General features: G+C 51.2%; 1 protein-coding gene across 5 annotated transcripts in view; it reads left to right on the forward strand.

The window, feature by feature from the left end:
• The window catches only part of CAMK2A (calcium/calmodulin dependent protein kinase II alpha), a 70,280-nt gene that overhangs the window by 46,080 nt on the left and 5,592 nt on the right, over positions 1 to 18,608 (forward strand). For 3 of the 5 annotated variants that reach the window (XM_026454441.1, XM_023226976.2, XM_031935489.1), the window contains 3 exons: positions 4,909 to 4,957; positions 12,310 to 12,385; positions 15,386 to 15,480. In XM_026454441.1, coding sequence (XP_026310226.1) covers positions 4,909 to 4,957; positions 12,310 to 12,385; positions 15,386 to 15,480 — 220 coding nt within the window. Of the gene's footprint in view, positions 1 to 3,919; positions 3,953 to 4,908; positions 4,958 to 12,309; positions 12,386 to 15,385; positions 15,481 to 18,608 lie in introns of all 5 variants that reach the window. The other 2 variants (XM_026454440.1, XM_023226975.2) reach the window with 1 other exon arrangement.

Below are 18,608 nucleotides of genomic sequence, written 5' to 3' on the forward strand. Positions count from 1 at the left end.
AAAAGAGTTCTCCACCTCCTAAGGCTATTGGTGAGGATTAACTAATACAATGCGCGTTGAGAGCTTAGCATGGTGCTGGTATGCAATACACACTCGTGAGATGCTAGGCACTATTATCTTTCCTCTATTTTATGTATCAGACTTTTGGGTAAGATTTCTCTTGAAAACAAAGTTTTCTCAAGAATATTTGAAAACTACAGATCTAAAGTCAACTTAATTTATAAAGTTAATAGGCACTCATTCCAAATCCTGTAATGGAATCTAGCATTGAATTTTGGCTTGCCTGCTGTTTTGGGTTAACCCTGAGCCCACTCCCCACCCCTCCGTGTGTAGGGGTAACGGAGGGATGTGCAGTGTGGGAGCTGCCAGCTTTGGAACAGCTGGGGCCCTCTCTGACCCCTGTGTGGAGATACTGAGCTAGGGGTGCTGGGCCCCCTGGGGAAAGCAGACTCCCTGGCCCTGATTTGGGGGATGTGGGGACAGAGACCACAGACACTAGTGGGTTAAGGAGGTAGAGCGAGAAGCTACCCTGGTCTACTTGGCTCTTGGATATGGCCTTGGTAGAGGCTGGGCAAGGGGTCAGGAGAGGCCTCCATCAGGCTAGTTCTTGGGAAGAAATGCTAATTAGCTCTTTTAGGGCAAGGCCAGGAAGCAGAAGCTGTCAGATGGCAAGGACAGCTCACAGCATGGTGGGGCTCTGCAGGCCACTGCAGGCTTTCCAGTGGGCACAGCTGGACAAAGCGTCACTGCTTCCTGCAGTGCAGGACAGACTTCTCAGGGTGGCCTGGGTGTGGAAGAAGAGGAGCTTGAAGGCCGCTCCTGGCTCAACCATCTCTTTGTAGCTCAGCCTCCTTCACTCCCTTGGATGGAGGAGGGAAGAAGTCCTATTGGAAGATGAGAATAACCTGGGGGCCTGGCCCAGGATTTGGGGAACCTGGCCTGCCATGTCTTGCTCCTGGAAGGAGTGTGGGGAGAACAGCAGAGCTGGGGGTCCAGGTGCATTTTCAGTATGATTGAAACTGGATGGCAACGAAGCCATGGGTTTGAGTCTGGGCCCTACCGTTCTCCCCCTGGGGGACCCAGGCCAGCGATTCTGTTGCCTGTTCCAGGGGAGCACAGCAGTTCTTTGCAGGGGGCTGGTGAGAGGGTCACAGCAGAAGGGCCTGGTGGAGCCACATCACAGGCTCCTTTAACTGTCTCACCTTCAGCCCAGTGGGGAGGCACATGTTCCTCCTACCGCTGGGTGGCTGGAGACAAACCCCATTTCATCCGGGGCTTAACTGAAGAGGCAGTGATTGGCTCCAGCACTGCAGGAATGGTAGAGATATGATGCTATATTGTACTTTATGGGCCTTGAAGGGCTTTTCAAGGCGAATTTTGACTGTACTATTTCTATCATCCTTGCTAACCTTGGAACCATGCTTCCACATGTGGTTCTAAGAGATGTGATTTCTACTTTTGGTGGAAGAGGGAGATTTCTACTTTCAGTGAAAGTCCCTTTAAATCGAACTAAAGTGCTGATCAATGCGAGATTATTAGCATCATCGTCTGTGATTCAGGGAAGTAAAGCCTTTCTATCACCAAGAAGCAACGTCCCCCTCCTGGCCACCCCTAGGCCTGGACTTCTAGGAGGAGGGCCGACTGCTCACTCCCCTCAGCCCCACTCACTGCCCCTGTTGGTGTCCCATTGTGCATCGTGACTTCTCTCCCCATGTCCCATCCTGTCACTGTGCGTCCGATTCTGATGCAGTCTCTGCTCTGTGTTTCCTCCTCGTGTCCCGCCTGGAAAATCCTGGCCCCTGCGCGGCTCCTCAGGTTTCTGCTGACAGCTGAGCTGTGTGGGACCTGGCCTCTTCCCCATTCTGTGCCTGGCCTGGCTCCAGCCAGGGAAGGAGGACAACTAGGAGAGAGGGGAGGGGAGTAGAGGAAAGAGGGGAAGAAGGAAGAGAGAGAGGAGGAGGAGAGGAGAAGGAAGAGGAAGGGAGAGGAGAAGACAGGAAGAAAAGAGAGGGGAAGGGAGGGGAGGAGAGGAGAGGAGAGAAAAGAGGAAAAGAAGGAAGAGAGGAAGAAGGAGGAGTTGAGGAGAGGGAAGAGGAAGGGAGAGGAGAAGAGAGGAAGAAAAGAGGAAGGAGGAGAGGGGAGGGGAGGAGAGGAGAGGACAGGGGAAGAGAGGAGAGGAAGAGGAGAAGAAGGAAGAGAGGAAGGAGGCGGAGGAGAGGAGAGGGAAGAGGTGGGGAAAGAAGAGAGGAGAAAAGAGGGAGGAGGAGAGGAGATGAGAGGAGAGGAAGGAAGAGAAGAAGGAGGAGAGGGGAGGGTCAGGGAGCAGAGTAAAAGAGAGGAGTGGAGAAGAAGAGAAGAGAGGAAGAAAAGAGGAAGGAGGAGAGAGGGAAGGAGAGAGGGGAAGAGAGGAAGAAAAGAGGAAGGAGGAGAGGAAAGAGAGGAGGGAGGAGAGGGAAAGGGAGGGGAGGAGACGAGGGGCTGACTGTAGGCTGCTGACTGTGGAAACCACACCATCCAGCCCAGCTGGGGAAAATACAGGGTCTGTGAGCATTTATGCCCCTGTGAGCACATGGGCATTGGAAGTGCCCAGTGAGCCACCCTGTCCCCTCTGTGGAGGCCCCGGATGGAAGGCACAGGGCCTTGAGTTCCTGGCAGGCAGAGGCTCACTGGATCTTAGAGTCAGAAACCAGAATTAGACCTGAGACCCTCAAGGCATATCCAGCGCCTCCCATGGCAAAGGCCTACCCTGTGGGCTCCTCGAGTCCCTTTGCAGCAGGCAGAGGGGCCTCCTGGCCTCTCCAGTGTAAGGGCATCTAGGATAGGATGAGCCTTTGGAGAGGGGTCTGACTATGGGTGCCTGGAGATCTGGATAGAGGAAAGTCTGAATGCAGGGCCTGGGTTCTAGCCTCAGCTCTGCCAGTGGGTTGCCATGAGGCCTTGGGCAGGCCACTGCACCTCTCTGGGCCTCAGTGTCTCATCTGTGCAATGCAAGGGTCAGTCTTCACCTACCACCTTCTGTGAATGGGAGTCTTTAAGACTCCTGGCTTGGAGAGCTGAGGGAGGGAGAAGGTAATTTACATTTGTCCCCTTCTCCCTCTCTTGGTTCCACAGCCAATATAGGGGGTGCTACAAATCCCCAAAATGCTAGTGTAGGCTGAATGGCAGGGCCAAAAGACTCAAGTTCTAGACCCAGCTCCACTTCTGGCTGAGCCTCAGTTTCTCCATCAGCATAAAGGTATGGAATAGGCCAGCCACCGGGAGGTTGTGAATGCAAGCTGGATTTCAAAATCTACTTAGAGGACTGGCTCCCATGCTTGGCCCTGCTTTGGCATCACCTGCAGATATTGTTTCAAATGGAGATGCTCAGGCTGCACCCCAGATGTAGTTATCAAACTCCTCAGAGGGGACCTGGTTCTGTTTATTGTAACAAGTTTCCCAAGTGACTGTGACGGTCAACTGGGAATGAGGTCCTCCTAGCCGAGATGCATGGGGAGCCTAGGAGAAGACATTGGGCCTCACCTCCAGGCCTGAGCACCCTTTGTCTTTCAAGAGCACTGGAATCTGTAGGCCTCCAGTGACTGGCATCCAGAGCCAGGATTGGCTTTTGCCATCAGAGTTAGGCAGGGTGGGTAGCCCTGGTCCCAGGGAGGCTTGGCCATGAGCTTAGCTGTTAGATTGCTAGACCCAGACAGTGTGCATGAGGACCCAGAGCTTCAGGCCGAGGACTGGCCCTGCCAGGTCAACTGTTGCTGGTGGCCTTGACTCCTTGACTCCTTGTCCCGATACCAAGCCGACAAAGGACTACAGAGGATGACCCCGAGGCCCATCCTCCTCCCAAACCTCACCTGTCGTTCCTCTGCTCCCTGCTGTTTTCACGCTGTGTCTTTTCCTGTCCCATCTCTTCTCCTTGTTTTTCCAGAAAAGAAAGTCCAGTTCCAGCGTTCAGTTAATGGTGAGTGTCTGCCGTCTCCTAACGCCGGTAAATGCTGGGCCTCGAACCCTTTGCTCCTGCCTCCCTCCTGCAGGCTGCACTGGGAACCTGGGGCGGGGAGAGGGTGCTCAGGGCGTGCTTGGTACGTGTGCCTTGTGTGACAATATGTGTGTTGTGTGTGTGTGTGTTGTTTGCGTGTTTCTGTTGACACCTCCAACTCCACGGCCCAGACCAGCAGGCTGACAGCAGACCTGAGACCCTCCTCGGGTAGGAAGGTGGATCTGAACCCAATCCTATGTCCAGCCCTTGGCTTCTCACTTCTCCCTGCCCCTCTGCTCTAGACTCATCTCAGGCTTGGTTTGTGCCAATCGCGGCGAGGGTGGGGCTTGGTTTGGCCAAAGTAGTAGGTGCCACGGAGGCCCCTCTTGAGCTGGTGTAAGGCTACCAGGCCCGCCGGTGGTAGGGGAGCCACCAGCCCTGCCTCTGTCTAGGGTCCAGTGGTGGCATGGTGGCCCACCTCCCTCTTCTGGTTCCATTGCTGTCTCACTCAGTCGTGTGGTTTTTCTCCCCTCTGAAGAGCCCACTCTCTCACACTGGGCCTCCCTCTCTCTCTCTTCCTCCCCTGCCAGTGTGTGTTCCTCCCCACTCTGCGGCCGCCATGGTGTCTCTCTGCTCCTCCACACCCCTTCTTCACCTCCTCGAGCAGAAAGGACCCAGCACCCCCCTCAGCTCTTCCAGAAAGGCCAGGGTTCTCCTTGCAGCCATCCCTTTCCCCCACCCCAGCCCCCGGCCACCTGCTCAGCTGGGCCCTCCCCGTATTGAGGCTGAAGAATCTGACAGGGTTTTCAGGACAGCATCTGGAAGGCAGAGCCTGTGAGGCTCACAGAAACCAGCCGCGTCACCAGGCAGCCAGGGCCTGGCCGTGCCTCGTCCCGCTCCCAGGCAGACCTCACCATCTCCTCTATTCTCTTTGGCAGGAATCCTCAGAGAGCACCAACACCACCATCGAGGATGAAGACACCAAAGGTAGGGAGGGGCCTTCAGTGTGGGGACCCCTTAGACTTCCTGGAACCAGCTGGACAGACCCCCTTTTCCTGACAGCTCCCATGTGCCAACCTCGTTTCTTGCTTGTCTACAGAGAGCTTCACTCTGGTGCCTTATAAACTGGGCACACCGGGAGGCACCATTCCCATGGGGTGTACTAGAACTACTGCTGGTGTGTAGATAGGTTTTCTTATTTTATCTATTTTTTTTTTATTTTTTGAGATGGCGTCTTGCTCTGTCGCCCAGGCTGGAGTGCAGTGGCGCGATCTCGGCTCACTGCAACCTCTGCCTCCTGGGTTCAAGCGATCCTCCTGCCTCAGCTTTCCAAGTAGCTGGATGACAGATGCCCACCACCACACCTGGCTAATTTTTTGTATTCTTAGTGCAGATGGGGTTTCACCATGTTGGCCAGACTGGTCTCAAACTCCTGACCCCAGGTGATCTGCCCACCTTGACCTCCCAAAGTGCTAGGATTACAGGCATGAGCCGCTGTGCCCGGCGGGTTTTCTTATTTTAGAGGATATATATTATATGTGTATTAGAGAAAAATTTAACACATTCAAGTCATAAGTGTTTGGTAATGGTATACATGTTCCTTTTGCAATACGTGTTTTTGAGTTTCCTTTACTATTATTACTTCATTATTATTACTATTATTACTTCATTATTATATATTACCATTATTATTACTATTATTACTTCATTATTATTGCTATTAATAACAATAAAATTATTATTATTTTTTAAAACATGAAGTAATAATAGTAAAGGAAAGGAGAGCAAAAATCCAGAAAGCTCCAGTGGCTGGAGTATGGGAAACACTGCATAAGACCCACCAAAGATGCCGGCGCCACTGAAGCTAGTGGCCAGCAGTCCTCAAAAGCTCTCAGGTGGGGGAAGTAAAGTGTCAGGTAACTGACTGGATTGTGAGCAAGAACAAAACAAAAATAGTAATAAGTGCTGCCATTTATGGAATGCTTGCCATGCGCTAACCCCAGTCTCAGCACTTATCTGGACTGACTTCCTGGAGCGTCACAATAGCCCACGAAGTAGGTGTTGCCGTGAACTTCATTCTACAGCTGAGGAAACAGAGGACAGAGAGGCCGGGTACGTTGGCCTATACTCTGTTGTCCTGTGGCTCGCAAAGGATGGGGCTAGGATTTGAACTCAGGCAGTCGGATTCTAGAGCTTGGCTGGTAACCACCACTCTGAAGGCCTTGGTACTGGAAAGTGCCCTTGGAGCTTGGAGGAAGGGGCAGGGATTGCTGACTTCTGCCCTGGGGACACCAAATCCTCCAGGTGTTAGCAGCCAGCCCTCCTCCTTCCCCAGGACAGGGAGCTCAGTGGTTCACACACTCAGGTGTGTAGCAGAGATGCCTGGTGGTGTTGGTAGTGGGGGAGTCTCTGAAATATGAAAAAAGGCCGTTGACCTGGAGGGAACTCAGCAGTACCAGTTTAGATATTTTGCCTTAGAATTCAGAGATGGGAAAAAGAGCACTGTATTATGTAGGAAACATTTTTGTACAATTGTGATTCAGGCTTTAAGGCAGTTTTGACACACCACATACCACGGCTGCCTCCTGACGCTGCCAGGATGCCTGGAAGATGAGCCCCGCCCTGTGTGTGTCCCTTCCTGGTCATTCCCAACTCGGGGGGTTGTGGATACTCTGTCACCACAACCTGGCCCTAGAGCAAATCCATCTTCTGTGATGGCACCAGGGACAATTTGTAAAAATACATTATCTTGAACTACTCAGGAGGCTGAGGCAGGAGGATCGCTTGAGGCCAGGAGTTTAAGGCTGCAGTGACCTATGATGGTGTCTGTGAATAGCCACTACACTCCAGCCTGGGCAACACAGCAAGACCCTGTCTCTTTTAAAAAATGAATGAATGTATGAGAAAATACACTATCTTGAAGAATTCCCTGGTGGGGTCAAGTCAGCCTTCTAGTTTCACAAAAGTCCAGTGTTCTAACCACATTCCCAGCCCTGCCCCTGTGAATTTTGACTCCAGGGGTGTGTGGCAGGCCAAGAAATGGTGCTTCTAAGCCGTTCCCCTTATTTAAGGCTAGCTGTCCAATGGTAAGAGTTGAGCCCTGGGATGTTAAGGAGACTGGATAGATGTAGCCACATAATCCTGGCCTCAGCAATAGGCAGGGACTGTGGAGGTAGTCTGGCTCTGTCTTCTCCACTGGAGTCCATTTGCTGAATGACCTCAGACAACTTGCTCAACCTCTCTGAGCTTCAGTTTCCTTAACAGTAAAGAGGTGATGAAAATAGTACCAACCTTCATTGCTGTGCAGATGAAATGAGAAGATGCATATGAAATGCACATATGTGTCTGGCCCAGAGAAACTGTTTAATAAATCTCAATTTCTTTTTTCAAACTGTAGTTCGTGGTTGAATGATAGGAAGCCAGGTGACATTTTCTTGGAGCACCAATTTTACTCAAAGATTATTTTAAGACAAATTTACATGTTAAACAGACAGAGAAATATTTGGAATAGAATACAACATTTGTATGTAATATTAATGTAAATTAGGAGCCATCAAAGACGTTTTTCTCTTGGGGTAATGGCTTTGGGCTGCATCCCTGAGGTCTCACATTTGCAGTCATTATCCTCTGCTTTGGAGGATCAGGATGGGGCAATTTGCAAATCTGAATTTTGGCTCACTTTCCAGATTTCCCCCCTTTCCAGAGTGAAATCTGAGGCCTAGCGAGGAGAAAGGGCACATATGGTTTATTAATGGTAGGACTGGGACCCTGTTTCCTGCCTCAGTTTTTCCACATGTAAAAAACCCCAGAAGCCATGTCTGATGGAAGAAATGCTCAACCAGGAGCTTTTCCCTGTGTTTGACAGGAAAGAGGAGTCCGTGTGCCTCCGCCAGGCTCTCCCGGCCTCAGAGAAAGTTTCCAGAGAACCGTTTTCTGGTGTTAATTTGTTAAGTCTTCTTACTAAGTGAGAATAACAGCTGGTGGGGTGGACTCTGACCTGACATTAAAGTTAATTAGAAATGTCATCCTCCAGGGAACATAGTCCCCTGAGGAGAGAAAGAGACATTAATATTTCAAAGCCCCTCTGGCTCACTGCACAGGCCTCTTGCCCTCTGAGCTGCATGGGGCTCTGCTTCCTCCCCACTCTCCCATCCCTCCAGACTCGCTCCATGAAAAATTAATTTCCTCTCCAACTAAAGAGCTACCTCTGCCTCGGGCAGAGGCATTCTGGGAAATATCAGTCAGGAATGCTGATCCCATCTCAGTCTTAGCATGCTGTATGATCTTGAGAGAGTGTCTTAACCTATATCTGGGGTCTGGGCTTTCCCATCTGTAGGGGAGCGTTCCCAGATTGTCTGGGTGAACAGCTGGCAGAGGAGAAAGGCCAGTGGTTGCTACTAAGTAGCTGCTGAATGAATGCAGCAGTGGGGCTGCTGAGGGCATGGTAGAGGCCCGGAATCAGAGTGGACTTCTCCAGATGTAAGAAGCACCAGGCCCCCAGATCTTCTGTCCCACAGAACAAAGCTAGGGAGATTCCTGCCCACTAGGCTTTATTGTTGGTAACTTGGTGTCCTGAGTAGCTGGCGACACAGCCAAGTCAGGCACTGTCTCAGGCTACATGAATAGAGGTATAATATCCAGAACGGGCGGAGGGGATAGAGAGTGCTACCCCGGACCTGAGAGTCTGCATTATTCAGGCCACACCTGAGATTGTGTGCTCATACTCAGAGAGGTATCTAGACAGCTCCAGGACTCTCAAGGATTAAATGGCCAGCTTGAGTCAGTACCACATCCTGGAGGCCTTCAGCCCTGAGAAGACTGGGCATAGAGGCTGGGGAAGCATATGTTGGCTTCAGGGTCCCAGAAGGCGGAAAGAAGACAAGAACTGTATCTAGGGGGTTTCAGAAGGACAGATTTCAACTTGAAAGGAGAAGGAAGTGAAAATAGCCAGAGCCGTCCAACAGTGTGGCCAGCTTCCCGGCAGGCCACAAGCCCTGGGTTCCAACCAGAGCCACACCCCCTCATGCCAGGCTGCTGGGAAACATCCCTGCCCCAGCTAGAGATTCCAGGATGTCCTCAGGAGGAAGTTCCAATTCAGAGATTCCCAGATGATAATAACCACACTCGTTTCCCATGGGCCGGGCACTGCGCTAACTTCTTTACATAATGCAGCATCCTTTACATAAGTGCTTGATCTAAAGGACTCGGAACAGCAGCTGGCTCTCTGTGAGGACCAGGTACATGTTAGCTATTTCTATTGACATATTCTTAACTCAATCCTTAGAACAACTCTACAAGGTAAGTACTATTAGTATCTTCATTATACGTATAGAGAAACTGAGGCACTGGACGGTCCCTTGCCCAAGGGAACAGCTATTAAGTAAGTGGCAGAGCCAGAATCCAAACCCAGGGAGTCTGGCTCCAGAATCCATGCCCTCAGCCACTGTGCTAGATTCTCTGAGATGGCAGTGAGAAGCAACCCTCAGGAAACAGGCATTAAGCACAGGCTTGTGGAACGGTGAGCCAGAAGGGTCTTAAAGTCCATGCAGAGAAGGCAAGGAGAGTGACTCAGGTCCCATGTTGGGAGCACGTGGGTTTGCTCTGGTTGTCACCCCTGATTCCATTTGGGAATGGCAAGAAAGAGGTAGCTCTGGACCGCGCGCAGTGACTCACACCTGTAATCCCAGCACTTTAAGGGTGAGGCGGGCAGATCACCTGAGGTCAGGAGCTTGTGACCAGGCTGGCCAACATGGTGAAACCTCATCTCCACTACAAATACAAAAATTAGCTGGGCGTGGTGGTGCATGCCTGTAATCCCAGCTACTCGGGAGGCTGAGGCAGGAGAATTGCTTGAACCCACGAGGGGGAGGTTGCAGTGAGCTGTGACTGCACCACTGCACTCCTGCCTGGGCAATGCAGAGAGATCCTGTCTCACAAAAAAAAAAAAAAAAAAAAAAAAAAAAGGGTGGCTCTGGCTGGGCTAGGCTTCTTCCCATCCTCAATCTCCAGCTTCTGGGAAGGAGGGCACAGGTGATCAGGAAGCCAGGTTCTGGATGTCCTAGGGACAGTGGCTACCAGGCAACTTGGGCAAGTCCAAGGGGCAAGACAAAGATAGCAGTCCAGACTCTGATTTGGTCCCATTCACTCCATTCATTCACTCATTCATTCATTCACTCAACACATATGTATTAAGTGCTGCCTCTGCCCCGGCCCCAGGCAAGTCCCCAGAGAGAGAGGTACAGCAACACCTGTGTGACCCAGTGGCATTCATGGTCTGAAAATGGACTCATTCCCAGCCCAGGTGATTCTGACTGGAGCCAGGAGAGAAAAGGGAATTAGCTGTTCACAGTGGTGACTGACACTGAATGATCACTGCTACATCTACCATGTGCCAAGGACGGTGCTGGGTGTGGTGTGGGAGAATGTGATGGGCTTTGGAGCTGCAAACTCTAATTCGGGTCCCAGTCCCACCGAAGCTAATTATTTAGCTTCTTTCACCTTCAGATTGCTCATCTGTGACGTGGAAGTGAAGTTGTGCTGTGAGGCTCTGGAACGTGGTAGACTAAGCACATAGCACATGGCCTGGTACACTCATTCATTCATTCAGTGATAAAGACCTGTGGAGGCCAAGCCTGTTCCAGGCTCCAGGACGCAGTGAGCAAGGGATGTCACAGCCCAGCCCCCTTGAGCTCATCTATGAGTTGGGGCATAGATAAGCACTGGAGCAAAACAATTGCATGAGGTTAGTGTTATGGCAGGCAGTGAGCTGGGGCCTCAGGGGCCTGTGGAAAAGGCCCTGGGCCAGGAGTCAGGCTCTCCACCTGGTATGTGCTATGTCCTTGAGCAAATGACACCCCCCTCACTGGGCCTCAGTTTCCCTAAAGTTTGATAAGGAGGCTCTGGCCTCCAAGGGTTCTTCTAGCCTGGATGTTCTGATTCTGTGTCCTCTGGGCCTGAGGTGAGCTCCTGTGTGGGGTGGCGTGGCATGAGCAACTGGTGAGGACAGGGCTGGTGAGGGCCTCTGCTAGGCTTGGGCTGCCTCCCAGGCTCCCAGATTGAGAAATGCTGAGGCCAGACCTGAGCTTGCAATCCAGGCAATGTGTTCATCTATTCGCCTGAGACAGCTCCAGTGGTCCAATGAGCTGGCCAGGTTTAAAGCCAAGCTTAAGCCTGTGGAAGGGGGGAAAGGGGCCTGCCTCTGGGAGACTGAGCAAGGCTTCTGTTAGGCTTTGCCAGAAGCCAGGACATCTGGCTTCAAATTCCTCTAACACTGAGGCTCAGTTACCTCGTATGTGAAGTGGGGGAAAGCTGACCTTGCCTACCTCCCAGGGTATTAGTGAAGAGCAGAGAGGCAACCCCTGGCAGGGGCCTAGGGAGGCAGGACATGGTCGCACTTATGAGGTGCACCCACTATGCGCCAGGCTTTGGCCAATGCTTCATGTACATCACATCACCCCACCCTCATAACAACCCTCGGAGAAGACTATCATCTCCATTTGACAGACCAGCAAACCACCTTGTGGCCCGCAGTTGCACAGCTTGAGGACCTGGACAGTCATTTAGATGAACATCTGTCTAAGCTGAAGCCTGCATTCTGTCCACTATGTATTTGGCTCTGAATGAATGAGAGGTGGTGGCATCCTCATTTTACAGATGGGAAAACTGAGGCTCAGAAAATCACACATCTAATAAGACTGCCATCTAACTCCACCAGAAAGACCAGCTGTTTGTGGTGTTTCTGTGGCAGACAGGGGAGGGCCAGGTCTCAGCAAATGGGGTTCATTATGCCTAGAGAGTTCTGGGCAGCTCAGTGCCTAACTCCTGTCGGCACCCAAATACAGCAAGAAGCTCATCGAGGCTCAAGAGATGTGTATACCCTAAGATTTTTCTTAGAGGTCCTGGTTTTGGCCATAAGAAAGCCCCTGGCTCATGGCTATCAGTGACAGTGCCACAGTTGATCCTGTTTTGATTTACATAGCAAAGCAAAGGTGGTAGGAATAAGTATTTGGGAGCCAAGACCTGGATTTACATCAGGCGTAGAGTCAGCATGTCCACCATGTATTAGAGGCAAAAACCACCAACAGAGACACTGGCTCTGGCCTTCCACACCTTTTTTTTTTTTTTTTTTTTGCCTCTCTGGGCCTCAGTTTCTTCTGTGGAATGGGGGTGATGATGCCTATCCCCCAGCAGCAATGTGAGGATAAATGAGATCATCTGCATGAGGTCTTCAGGTCCCAGCACAGGGTCTGGCACATGATAAGGACTCAAGAAATGGTAGTTGGTGCTTCATTACCATCACTATTATTATTACTATTTCTGTGTCCCCTTCTGCCTTACAGTGCGGAAACAGGAAATTATAAAAGTGACAGAGCAGCTGATTGAAGCCATAAGCAATGGAGATTTTGAGTCCTACACGTGAGTCAGCTGGGCTCATTCTGCATGTCCTGCCTGGATCGTTGTTCAGGGGGTACCGATGGCTAACTTTGGGGGTCCTCGTCTCCGATCCTCATCCACTCACTTTGCATGTGCTGTGAATCAGGCTGAACTCATATTTCTATTTTGCATCTGGACTTGATGCTTATACTGAGCTTTCTGTTCACAACACTTCCCTATATGTCAGTCCTCCTCCTCCTCCTATCCTTCCTCCTCCTCACATCTTGTTCCCTGGGAGGAACTCCAACAAAACTCCTTTGCTTCCCCAAGGAAAGAGGGGGTGGACAGCATCACAGCATGGGCTTCCTCAGGAGATGAGCTGGGAAGGTGGAAAGGGAGGCACATTCCCCTCATTCCTGCCCAGTAGATCTGAGTGCTCACCCGAGACTCCCTTGGACCTCTGACCTCAGATGGGCAGGAGCAGGCAGGATCCACAGGGCGTGTTCCTTCAGTGAGCAGGCATGAGCAGAAGTAATTCTAAGCAGAATCTGAACTCCTCTGAGAAATAAGGCAGCTTGCACAAAAATAACATAAAATGAGACATCCCAAACACACCTGGACTCGCCTTTGGAAGGGCAGCTGTGTGTGCAGGGGCTGAGCTGGAGCACCCTGTGCTGCTCACTCACACCTTTCTGGCCTGGCCCGGCCCAGAAACAAACTTCACTTGGGCCCTCAGCTGGCCCCAGGGAGAGTAAATATTTTGGGCTTAGTCCTTAATATTTTGGCCAATGCTGACAAGGCCTGAGCCTGGAGACCAGACATATGCTTTTTGGAGGACAAAGACTGCCAACCAAGGCAGAGTTATTTTTGCCTGTTGGGTTAAAGTGAGTTGGGCATAACCTGGCTGGGGTTTGCTCTTTGGGTAGCCTGTTCCTGGTTTCCAGTGTGCCCAGAGCTGAAGTTTGCCTCTCAAAGGCTTGGCAAACCAGGTGCATTCTCTTTTTTTTTTTTTGAGATGGAGTCTCGCTCTGTCACCCAGGCTATAGTGCAGTGGTGCAGTGGTGTGATCTCAGCTCACTGCAACCTTCGTCTCCCGGGTTCAAGCAATTCTCCTGCCGCAGCCTCCTGAGTAGCTGGGATTACAGGTGCATGCCACCACGCCCAGCTAATTTTTGTATTTTTAGTAGAGATGGGGTTTCACCATGTTGGTCAGGCTGGTCTCAAACTCCTGACCTCATGATCCACCCACCTCAGCCTCCCAAAGTGCTGGGATTACAGGCGTGAGCCACCACGGCGGCCTGCCAGGTGCATTCTAACTGTGGGAGAGTTTTCAGTGGCAGCAGGTGGCAAAGCCCCCTATAAGGTCACTGGCTCCCTCTGGAAGAACAAGGGGCTTAGAAGATGCATGTGTGGAACTGAGGGTGATGTGTACATATGTGTATGCATGCACTTGTACACATGTGTACACATTTGAGGCTGTGCACAAGGAGGGTGCACAGGTGCGTGTGCATGTATATACCTGAGTGTTGCATAAAAGCATGGAAATAGGCTGTTAAGCTGGTCTTGCAGCCAGTTCTAGGAAGAATGGACTTGGAATGTATCATGCCAGTGGCTCTGAAAGCACACAGCCAGGGAGTGAAGGAAAGAGAGGTGACCCCTGTGGTCCCCAAGCTCCTCAGTGGCACTTCTGGGGATCCTGGGGAACCTCTCCCACCTATGTGATGTCACTTCCTCTGACATCTGCAGCCTGCTCTAGGTTCTGACCCCTTGCCATGACCTCTGGGGTCCATGATGCCCTGCGTAACCTTGAACATGTTCCTTCATCTCTCTGAGCCTCAGTTTCCCCATATGTACAATGGAGTTGGGGCAGATGACCTCCAAGTTCCTTCACTCTAGGAGGCAGGAGCATCCAGGTGCCTCCAGGGTTGGGGCTTCTTCAGTGGGGGCGCTCAGTCTCCCACATGTCCGGACCTCCACTCTTGGGGGATTCTGGAGCTGAAAGGGTCCTGAGCATCCTGTTTGCTCCAAGCACAGTCCCCCAGCCCCTGGCTTAGGCCATCTAGAGAATTTGGGGTAATGAGTAGAGAAGCAAGTTGTCTGGGGTCACTCAAACAGACAGGACAGAGCAGGGACAGTGCACCCTGCAAATGCTTTCTCCAGCTCAGACGGTGCTGGGGGCCTGACACCTTCTCCTGGGTGTCTCCAATTCTACCCTGGGTTGGGAGCTTTGCTTGTCCTGGGACATTTCCTGTCCCTGGCTTCATTGCTATTGTCACAGGGGTCCATGTTATACCACAAAAGATCCCACAGACCTGGAGATGGGAAAGACAGCTTGTTCCCTTCCCCTGCCTAGCTGTCAGGGTCTCCCAGAAGACTAGGACCTGGAAGGGAACAACAGCTGAAAATACACAGCCTCTGTCATGCCCTGTGCTTCTCCTCCCAGATATTACCTCATCTAATGCTATTTTTCTCATCTTACAGAAGAGGAAACTGAGGCTCACAGCCAAGGCTGCTGTTAACAATAGGGTACTTTTGTTCAAATGAGCAAAACTCACCCCTTCCGGGTATATACCTGGCTTGATGAGCAGAAGTCACTTTTATGGGAAGGAAAAGGCCGTGTCCCCCATCCCGACCCCACAGGAAGACAAATGAGAGAAAGCCCCCTCTGGATCCACTGTCCTGAACCGGGGAGTGCAATTGGGAGAGTAGAGAGCAAGCTGAATTTCCTCCCCACCGGCACCTTTAGTGCACCGCACAGCCCTGCACACCATCCATGGTGCTCTTGCTTAAAGGGGCTAAGCCACTTGCTTGGGGTTGCATAGCCATTGGTAGAGCCAGGGCCTGAACCCAGGCTTCTGGGATCTAGATGGCACCAACCCGTCAGTGATATCACATACTTTATAGCTTGCAAGCCCCTTCCCATCCACTAACTTCAATGATCCTGTGAGGTGGGTGCAATCATTCCTATTTCACAGGCTCACCCTCCAAGGGTCCAGTGAGAAGCCGCCCCAGCCCCTCTTTCCTCTGGCTTCTTTCCCCCAGGAAGATGTGCGACCCTGGCATGACAGCCTTCGAACCTGAGGCCCTGGGGAACCTGGTTGAGGGCCTGGACTTCCATCGATTCTATTTTGAAAACCGTGAGCAATTCCTTCTCTCTGTGGTGCCTGTTGTCTGCTCTCGTTCCGTGTCCTGCCGGATGGCACAGCAGGGTGACGGGCAGGGCCCCAGGGGCGGCTCAGGAGCCAGCGAAGAGGAAGCTCCCGTGTGGACTGGGGTTGGTACCCTCTTGGTTCCCTCTCCTAACCCTGGCCCATTGACTACCAGCTGCCCCTCCTGTGGTTGAAGATGGGGCAGGCGAGGTCCTAGAGACCAGGGACATACAGGACAAGCCCTCCCAGACCTCTCCTGCCCGTGACCCTGGGAGGAGCCTGGGGAGGGCCTTGATTCCCATATTATAGATAAGGAAGCCTTCCCACTGGCACACACACCCGAGTTACAGTTATCTTGATGCCTGGGGCCATCCCAGCTGCCCAGCTGGTCACAAGCTGGCTGGTGGGTTGTTGTGCAAGTGCCCTCTGTGGGTGGGCAGTTTGGGAAAGAGGTGAGGACAGAGAGCTCACACTGCTGTGCCCCTGCCTGTTTGTCTAGGTCTCTGTCCTGCATGTCTGTCCTTCCTGGGCCTCTCCTTTGCAGGAGAGACCTTGGCAGCTTTGCAACCAGGAGCGTCAGAGGGTTGAGGCTGGGCCTGACCCAGGGTGCTTTCTGCCTGTGTCTGTGTTCCCCTAGGCCAGGGATCAGAAGTCAAAAGGCACACAGGTTAGAATCATGCAGCTTAGGACAGGGAGGAAGGACCTAAGAAGTGGTATATCTAGGGTGCCCCAAAGTCAAGGGCGTGTACCACTGAGGCTACACAGTGATTTCAGGTATATGTGGGCACCACTTAAAACAGCATTAGTTTACACAGTGAGAGAACTCTTTCCTTCTTAATTCTCTTTTAATACTCTGGCTCCATCGGGGGAAAGGCTCTGCTGGGTGCTAGCCTGTCTTCAACACCTCTCTGCCACTTTGTAATTTCCCTCTTTATCAAAGAGAAAGCAAATCTCAGGCTCAGATCTCTTTCAGGCAGGAGAATGGTACAAGGATTATGTAACTTTCTTTCATTTTCACAGGCCTTATTATTAGAACTTTATTCATTGTACCGATTGTTCATTAATGATTATGTCAATAAGTTTTATTTTAAAATAAATCTATAGCTGGGCACAGTGGCTCACGCATGTAATCCCAGCACGGTGGGAGACTGAGGTGGGCAGATCACTTGAAGTCAGGAGTTCGAGACCAGCCTGGCCAATGTGATGAAACCCCGTCTCTACTAAAAATACAAAAATTAGTTGACCGTGGTGGTGGGTGCCTGTAATCCTTGCTACTAGGGAGGCTGAGGCTGCAGTGAGCCAACATTGCACCACTGCACTCCAGCCTGGGCGACAGAACAAGATTCAGTCTCCACAAAAAAACAAAAAACAAAAAACCTATAGAAATTAGTAAAGTGAATCAATTCAGGAAAATCCTTTTTTTTTTTTTTTTTTTTCTGAGTCTCACTCTGTTGCCCAGGCTGAAGTGCAGTGGCACGATCTTGACTCACTGCAACCTCCACCTCCCAGATTCAAGCAATTCTCCTGCCTAAGCCTCCTGAGTAGCTGGGATCACAGGTGCCCGCCACCACACCCAGCTAATTTTTGTATTTTTAGTAGAGACGGGGTTTCACCATGTTGGCCAGGCTGGTCTCAAGCTCCTGATCTCAGGTGATCCGCCTGCCTCAGCCTCCCAAACTGCTGGGATTACAGGCGTGAGCCACCAAGCCCGCCCCAGGAAATACTTTAATGAAATGCGTACAGTGGCACTTGTGAATGGTAAAAGTAACAAAGAAGCTACTTCACTGACTGAAGTAGGATCTGGTCCAGCTCTTCATCATACAGAGGGGAAACTGAGGCTCAGAGAGGAGAAGTGACTTGTCTAAAGGAATCCAGGAAGCCGGTGGCAGAACCTAGACCTGACTCACCCCAGTGCCCTTTCCCATCCCTGTAGCACCTGCTGCATCTGCATGTTAGCAAACCCCCACTGGGACTGACACTCCTCTCCTGGCTTGCACCCTCTGTCACTGAACTTTATAGAGTACAGAGGCCAAGGACACCCTCCAAAAAGCTGTGAAGAAGAAAGCAACATCTTCCTTTAATAAATCAAATGAATTCTCCAAGGCTAGCAAGGAAGATTGGATTCTCGGCCGGGTGTAGTGGCTCATGTCTGTAATCCCAGCACTTTGGGAGGTCGAGGTGGGAGGATCACCTGAGGTCAGGAGTTCAAGACCAAATCTGGCCAACATGGTGAAACCCCATCTCTACTAAAAATACAAAAATCAGCCAGGTGTGGTGGTGCACACCTGTAATCTCAGCTACTCGGGAGGCTGAGGCACAAGAATCACTTGAACCTGGGAGGCAGAGGTTTCAGTGAGCCGAGATCATGCCACTGCACTCCAGCCTGGGAGACAGAACAAGACTCCATCTAAAAAAAAAAAAAAAAATTGAATTTTCATGCAAGGAGAGGTGGCTGGACCCCATACGTCCCTGTCACCCTGGAGCTCCCTCACTGATCACGGTAGCTATCATCCTACAGTCTGTCTTCTGGAGGCACCGGTCCCCCAGTGTGAACTTACAATCCCCACAAAGCAGGGACCAGGTTAAGGCCCAACTGTAAAGGCTCAGAGATGGCAAAATGGAAATAATCACAGAGAGGAAGTGATGCAGCCCTTGGCCTGCCTCTGTGCAGCAGGCCCCATCTTAGTGCTGGCCCCCAGACTCCAGGCTTAAACATCTGCTCACCTCCAAGGCAGAACCCACAAGGGCAGACCCAGAGTAGCTGCTCACTCCCGGCCAAGTTCCACCTCCTAGAGCCCTATTTTTTCCTGTTGAGGACTTGATTCTGTCTCCCACCCTATGCACAAGGGTAGATATTGGAAGCTGCCTATCTTTTCAAAAGACACCACATCAGGTGGCATTTCTTTACAAATACCTCTAGGACTCCAGTCCTTGCTGACTGCAGCAAGGCCCAGTGCCCCCAGCAACACTAAGCTCTGTTTGTCCCTCCTGGGATTGTTCTAGATTGTTCTAACCCAGTCTCACTTGGAAACTGACTTCTTCTTTTTTTTTTTTATTTTATCAATCTATTATCTATCTATCTATCTATCTATCTATCTATCTATCTATCTATCTAT

This window comes from Piliocolobus tephrosceles, chromosome 4 (assembly GCF_002776525.5).
Source record: "Piliocolobus tephrosceles isolate RC106 chromosome 4, ASM277652v3, whole genome shotgun sequence".
NCBI classification, from domain to species: Eukaryota; Metazoa; Chordata; class Mammalia; order Primates; family Cercopithecidae; genus Piliocolobus; species Piliocolobus tephrosceles.